The sequence below is a fragment of the Ictalurus furcatus genome, chromosome 13 (genome assembly GCF_023375685.1).
Source record: "Ictalurus furcatus strain D&B chromosome 13, Billie_1.0, whole genome shotgun sequence".
NCBI classification, from domain to species: domain Eukaryota; kingdom Metazoa; phylum Chordata; class Actinopteri; order Siluriformes; family Ictaluridae; genus Ictalurus; species Ictalurus furcatus.
In genome coordinates this window covers 9898839-9906232 of record NC_071267.1, presented here as the reverse complement: position 1 = coordinate 9906232, position 7394 = coordinate 9898839, and the positions used below count along the sequence as shown (strand labels likewise).

General features: G+C 42.1%; 1 protein-coding gene across 1 annotated transcript in view; it reads right to left on the bottom strand.

Annotated features, from left to right (window-relative positions):
* The window catches only part of bsk146 (brain specific kinase 146), an 8948-nt gene continuing 1554 nt past the window's right edge, over positions 1–7394 (bottom strand). Inside the window, exons 2-4 of the mRNA XM_053639084.1 lie at positions 2230–2455; positions 1931–2133; positions 1–804 (exon numbers count right to left, since the gene is read on the bottom strand). Coding sequence (XP_053495059.1) covers positions 1–804; positions 1931–2133; positions 2230–2401 — 1179 coding nt within the window. The 5' untranslated portion in view covers positions 2402–2455. The remainder of the gene's footprint in view (positions 805–1930; positions 2134–2229; positions 2456–7394) is intronic.

Below are 7394 nucleotides of genomic sequence, written 5' to 3'. Positions count from 1 at the left end.
CTACACACAGATCTCGATCGGTGTAGTGACGAGGATGCGGCTGCTGGTGGCGTTGTCTCTGGGCATGCGCTCATAGCTGGTAGTGGATGACACCGAGCTGTTGGTGGACACTGAGGTGAAGTGATGAGCAGCCATTCCTGCTTCCACTGGGCCATTCTTGCCCGGTGATAGGGTCTGTTGTTTCATCCGGTCCACCAACAGCTCCTCCTCTGAAGATGAAGAGCTGTGCGCCACCTGGTGGTGTCCTCCTCCCCCGCCTCTTCCTGCTTCTCCATCCAGCATCCAACGTTGGCCGAAATGGGCGAACACCTCCTTGACGGAACAGCGGCGCTCCCTCTCCAGGGCCAGTAGTTTGCGGAACATGATTAGCACCTCATCACTGAAGCGGCGCCACTGCGAGGGGACCGTGCCTGTCGGCCTCCGCTGCCAGCGTGCAAACTCGTCATAGAACGTATCCGAAGGCACAGCCTTCTCCCAGGGGAAGTTGCCAGTAAGCATGCAGAAAAGAAGGACACCCAGTGCCCACACATCTGTGCTGTAGTCCACACAGATGCCATCGCGCTGGGAGGCATCACTCAGCTCGGGAGCTGTGTATGGGATGGTGCCACTGACACGCTTCACCACAGAGCCGGCGCACCGTGCCATGCCGAAATCAGAGAGCTTCACCCTGCGGCACTCCCTGTCAAAGAGCAGCACATTCTCTGGCTTGATGTCACGGTGCACCAGCTTCTTACAGTGCAGGTAGTCCAAGGCAAGGGCCACCTGGTGGATGCAACGCTTGGCCACAGGCTCTGGAAGTCCCACCTGAATAAATCAACAGAAATACAAATATTATTCAAAACAAAATGAAAATAATAATGCAAGTACACTTTATGGCCAAGGATTTGTCGACACCTGACCATCACACCCAGATGTGGGTCTTCCCCAAACTGTTGCCAAATAGTTTGTAACACACAATTGTATAGGATGCCTTTGTATGCTGTAGCATTACAATTTCCCTTCACTGGAATTAAGAGGCCCAAACCTGTTCCAGCATGACAATACCCCTGTGCACAAACAAGGTCCATTAACACATGGTTTTCCAAGGTTTGTGTAGAAGAACTTGAGTGTCCTGCACAGAGCCCTGACCTCAACCACACTGAACACATCTGAGATGAACTGGAACACTGACTGAACCCCAGACCTCCTCAACCGACATCAGTGCCTGACCTCACTAATGCTCTTGTGGCTGAATGGACCAATCTCCACAGCCAAATCCAGAATCTAGTGGAAAGCCTTCCCAAAAGAGTGGAGGTTGTTATAACAGCAACCTGGAATGGGATGTTCAGCAAGCACATATGTACAAGTTGGTCAGGTGTCCACAAACTTTTGGCAGTATAGTGTATCTAGCCAAGCACTGGGGTGTCCAAGCGCTAGTTTGCAAACAGGGCCAACTGCAGTTACTTCCACAGGGGCTCCTATTCATCTCTGTGCACCCTAGTTACATTCAGGTGTTTGCTCAGGATCAGATAAAGCTGTTCTACATTTTTGCCAGTGAAATAGATGTAAACTTATTTTGCTAGAAAAAAAATGCATCTATTGGCAAATTACTTGAGGCTCTTCAGAATAAGTAACCTTTGCTCATCACCAGTACTTGAGAGGTTGCACAATTATAATATACTGTCGAGTCTACAAGTAACCTACAATATGCCAATGGTAAGCCTGTTAAATACCAGAAGGATCAAGATTTATTGTGTTCAGAGAGTATAGTGTTGTACGAAGAAGTGGTTTTGACCTAGGTCTGTTCCATATGTTGATGTGTTGGGATCGAGAGTTTTGGGCCTATAAAAACAATCACTGTCTGCATATACCGTACTTAAAGCATTGTACCACAGTGTAGATCATCCAGCAGGGACTGAGTGAGTCACTCTTTGGATGGAATTTTGATTACCTGTGGAGGAATGATGTCAAAGAGATCCCCTGCTAAGGCATACTCCTGTGCAAACACGTAGTAATCCTCAGTTTCAAATGCAATACCGAACATGTTGATTATAAAGGGACATGGGGAGAGGTACAGTGAGATGCTGTACTCCCTCAAAAAACTCTTTAGCTTAGTGGTTTTCTTCTTGAGGAATTTTAGTGCCATCTTGGTACCTTGGTTAAGTAGAGAGGACAAAAAGAACAGAATCATATAAAAGTGCATATTCTTTTACAAAATGGATTTATTTCGTATTAAGGACCATTGTTTACCTCTGATCTTATGAATGACCAGGTCCACCTTGCCGTAGGTGCCTTTGCCCAGCTCTCGGATAACTTCATAGTACTTGTTAACCTCGAGTTTCTCCAGGTTCTGAGCGGTGAAGAGCTGCAGCTCCTCCAGGATGTCGACAGACACCCGAGACACGACAGGAGAGGAGCTCATTTTTCCACAGGAGCAGGTGTGGAGAGTGAGAGTGCTGGCAACTCCTTAACGTTACTGCAGTCACACACACACACACACACACACACACACACACACAATATATATATATTCACAGAGGGAATTAAAATTCTAGGGATGTGCTTTTTTTTTATATTCCCTAGAGTCCACTGAACAGTTAATTATCTGTACATTTTGTATTCTCTCAGTTCGAGCCTTGCTTCAGGCGAAGTAATTAGTGTGAAGATATGCAAGATGGTCTCTGAAGATAAGGACTTCATACAGTCTCATCTAACCAGTCAGTCTTTGTGCTTGTCATAGAGTATAGCTTGAAATAGCAGCAGTTTCTGTCAAGCAAGTCTGCAACTGAACATCTTTCATTCTTCAAGCGAAATTGCAGTACATTCTACAGCAGAGTGGCACTGTTTGACTTGATGTAGGAATAAACCATCACGATTAAATGAATATTACGCAAGTCTACGTATGAGCATATTTCAACAAGCAGGAACACTGCACAAACCCTGTGCTTATCCTTTTGACCTCTGTTTTTCAGCTACAAGAACAAACTTCTTTTTCACAGAGTATGGATATCTAATCCTGTTATGGCTGTGATGGTGAGCACCTTCTCTCTCTCTCTCTCTCTCAATGTTCCTAGCACTGCGGCAGATGTAAACACAGAGGACCATTTGTTACTGCCGGCAGATCAAGAGTGCTTAGTTTGCACTGCAGGTTACAGCATACAGCTGCAGCTCCTATTCTTGTAGGCTGATGTGATGTGTCATGTCCAATTACTCTCCCTCGTCATCTTATCGCAGGGAAATGTCCCACTTTATGAATCCAGTCACATTTTTTCCGTTGTGTCAGGAGAGCAATCTGAAAGAGTGGACGCGGGGATTTATGAGGTCAGCCACGAGAGCTGTGCAGAAATCCACCATATTCGCACCACCACTCTGCACTCTGAGAACCACACAATAAAATGGAAGTTGGAGCAATATGACTCACTAGGTCAAACACAATGTCAGCATGCATGTGTTTAAATGAAACAGATGCAGACACAGAATTTGTGCCTCCTGCACCGTGGGAAATGATTTAAAAGATTTTATAGGTCTTTATGCATAACAGGGTTTTATTACTGGCCAGTTAATAGACGAAGCAGATTAAATATTAGTACTTGTTCACTCATTTGGATTATGTCTGCAGAATTCAGTTAACTGTGCAGTGGATACAGCTTGAATGTGACTTTAATGGAAGATTGCGTTCAGACTGCACTGGTTCCTGCACTGCTGACAGGTGCACATGGTTCCACATGGTTCCTGGCACTAAATCTTCATTATTACTTCTTAATTCCTTCATCAGTGTCTATATAGACAGTCTTTGCTCAGTAGCTATTTTTCTTCCTGTCTACGTTCCTGAGTATACATCTGCTCACCCCACAGTAGCAGTTCTAGAAACCAGTCTTAGTACAGACCAGATCTTGGTCTCTTCTCGGTCTCAAGCCCATTTTGTATCCATCTTGACTATAAGTCTTAATATGGTCAAGACAAAGATGTTGGTACTCAGCAAAAAGAATGTACACAGATCATTTTTCATATTACTTTTAGATAAGTACTTAAAGTGGTACTAGTTGCATTCATTACAGTCTGATTATAATGTTTAAAATGGGAATCAAATCAGCCAGCTGGTGGTTTTTCCAGTGAAGTCAGTGTGATTTCTAGAGAACTTGTTGCCACCAAGAAAAACAAAAACAAAAAAAAAACAGGCCTTAGTGCCAAGTTTTTGACCTTGGTAAAAGTTTATATCTTTTACTTCAGTGAGCCTGAATTTACTACAACACTGGGATCCATACTAACTTTGTCTGCCTATATTCTCGTCTGTGTGTGTGTGTATATATATATATATATATATATATATATATATATATATATATATATATATATATATATATATATATATATATTCCCAATAAAGTTACTTGCGTCCTACCATCCTAAAAGAGCACTTGCATCATGCCTTATGACTACCATACATTACAATCTTATTGCATCATGAGAATGACGCACACCATTAATGACATGGTGATTCTAGGATAGCCGTGAGATGCCGATTAGTTGAATAGCTACCCCATTTCCTCTCCTCTTCCTGTTCTAAACAATAAAAATGAATCCTGAAACACTGGAATGTACAACCCTTATGTGAGGCCTTATTCTAGTCACTTCTCTATACATTTGGCATTGCACTTGTCAGGTGTGTGGCTCTAGAAACACAGGCTGGGGATAAAAACATAGGGAAGCCACTGACTGGGCTCTAATCCCTCAGCTCCTGTGAGCAGCTTTCCCTGTTTCTCAATTTTGCAACTGCAGTCTTGCAACCTGCTAAAAAAATGTGTGATGCTGGGCCACTAAGATGGGTACAGTACCACCACTCCCAAAATCCCACTAGCCTGTACGCAGCAAGACTGCTGCTTCCCTTGTGCCTCACCCCATCATTGAGTTGTGATTGAAAGTGTTTAGCACAGAGCCATGAATACACTGGTGGTTGTGTACTATTTCACATGATATACACACAATATTACACTGAGGAAAGCCACCTCTAAGAACATCACCTAGGAGCTGGTCCTCCTCGTTAGTCAAATGGTGGTCTGACCAATCATCAGTGAAAAACCTCCAGAAGCCCACAACAAAACCAAGAGGTACATGTTCTTCTTGGGGTTTTAAGTATTATGGGATGTTTATCTGTAACTCCTCCAGCATAGTCCCCTAAGAAAAAAAGAGACAACCTGAATAGAGAGCTGGTGCCAAGCCTTCATTCTGCCAAATAAAAGGGGCCCTAACTTCCAGCCGGTTGTCAAAGACCAACCCGGAACTTCATTAGGCATTTGTCCTGCATGCCAACTCATCAGAGGTTGGGCTGGAAGCACCCCTGGTATGGGGCGAAGAAAACCCGGACACAGCAGTGGAGTGAAGCGAGTGAAAGAAAACGCTTCATCTATGTTACAAACTATATATCCCCACCAATGGATGCCCAGGGTGAAATACATCAATTCACATAATACCAGGTGGTTCCTATCCCTACAGGTCCAGGAAATCTTCAAAGACAAGAATAACAATGCCCATTGGCTTTACTTCTCGCAGGCAGCATGCTGCCTTTGGTATGAAACATTACTGACAGCACAGGAGCTGTCCAACCTTCCAACTGTTCAGCCACACAACTCTCATCTGCTTAAAACTGAGTCATTAAATTGGCTTCAGACCACAACATAAGCATTTAAAACAGCTCGAAATCCTCACATTAAAAAAATGGTTCGGCTCTTAGAAGTTAGAAAGATGCTAAGATGATAAGACATCAGCTCAGTCATTGAACACTGGGAATGTTCAAAGGACTGATAACAGAACCTCTAAACCCAGTGGCTCTTTTGATGATTTGGCTTTTCATTCTTCTAATGATCTAAAGTTATGTAAGTTATGAGTTATGTAAGCCTAAACAAATCTTTTTCAGACTAACACTATAAGCAGTACTACAAACAAATGTATGAAGTTCCAGTGGTTATAACCAACCGTGTATGTGATATACAAAGAAAAATAATAGCACACTTTAAATTAGCACTGGTCATAGGAGACGTGATATTTTTTTGTATTTATTTATTTTCTATTTTTAAATTATTATACCATAATTTGGCAGTTTTAGTATTAATCTCAATGGTCTCTCCATTAAGTCAAGCATTTAGTATCTAATTTGAAGTAAGTCATGAACAATAACTGTCAAATGTATTGTTATTGTATGTTTTATTTATTATAGACAAATGGTTTTTTTTTTTTTTTTTTAGCTAGTCAAGGTGCAGTAGAATAAGAGGGCCTGTGGAGCTCATCCACCTCCTGAATCATTAATGCAGAGCTGTTACTCTCTCACCTTGTGTTCAAACTGCAGGGGTGTGAAAAAGAGGATCAGAGCAACATGCGCACACACAGTCACACACCTGCGGACGAGTGGAGTATATCAGTCAGGCTAGTCTCAATATCAGTCCACACACATGAGATCGGCAGTGCTCATCTTTGCTCTAGTGCGGCTTGGTTTAATTACTGTCTGCTCTAATACAGCTACTAGACCTGATGATTAACCGAGGAGTTGAATCAGGTCAATTCACTCAGAGAAACGGTGCCAAACTGTACCAATCCATATGGCCTACTCTTAAGCTTGCACCTTTTGTACCTTTGCATATTTTACCTACAAACGGTGCATATAGTGTACCTTTAAAAACGTCTCTCTAAAACAGGGATGTAAAATTTACAGCCAGCAGCCCCCATTACGGTTCTAATCTGGTTCTAATCAAATGCATTAAGAATCTGGGTTATAAATTAAAATCATCTCATGGACAGTTATTGAATTTAAAGATTTGAAAATGTTTCTGGTTATTCCACTAGAGGGCAAATAAGAGCAATAATCTCAGCTAGTAACATGCTAATGATATGGAGTGTGGTGGAGTGTAGAGTGTGTGTGTGTGTGTGTGTGTTGGGGGTTACTTATGCAATCACAACGTTTTTTATTTATGTTTCACATAAATGCAGATTTAATGAAAAATGTTTAAGAGGTGTTATGTGTTACTGGTCATTTGAAATTAGACTAAGTGTAATGTGGCCCCTTGCCTAAAATGTGTTTGCTCTAAAAGGTAATTACTATCTAATTATGTACCTTTAATCCTTTTTAAATTCAAACGTATGCTATATCTAGGCTATGTCCAGGTGAAAAATACATAGAAACGGTACAAAAGATAAGGGTACCCTTACCCTAACACTAACCACAAGGAATGGTACAGTGTTTGTACTCAACCCTCAATTACTCAGCTCTATGCTTGGATTGAAATCTTGCTTATTTGTAAACCACTTTATTTATTAAAAAGAAAAAAGAAAAAGCATCTGCTAAATGCATCAGCGGTCCAAGGTGTGTCTGCATTAGAACATTAAACAATGAGTTCCAGACACGGGTTACACTGGGAAAACTG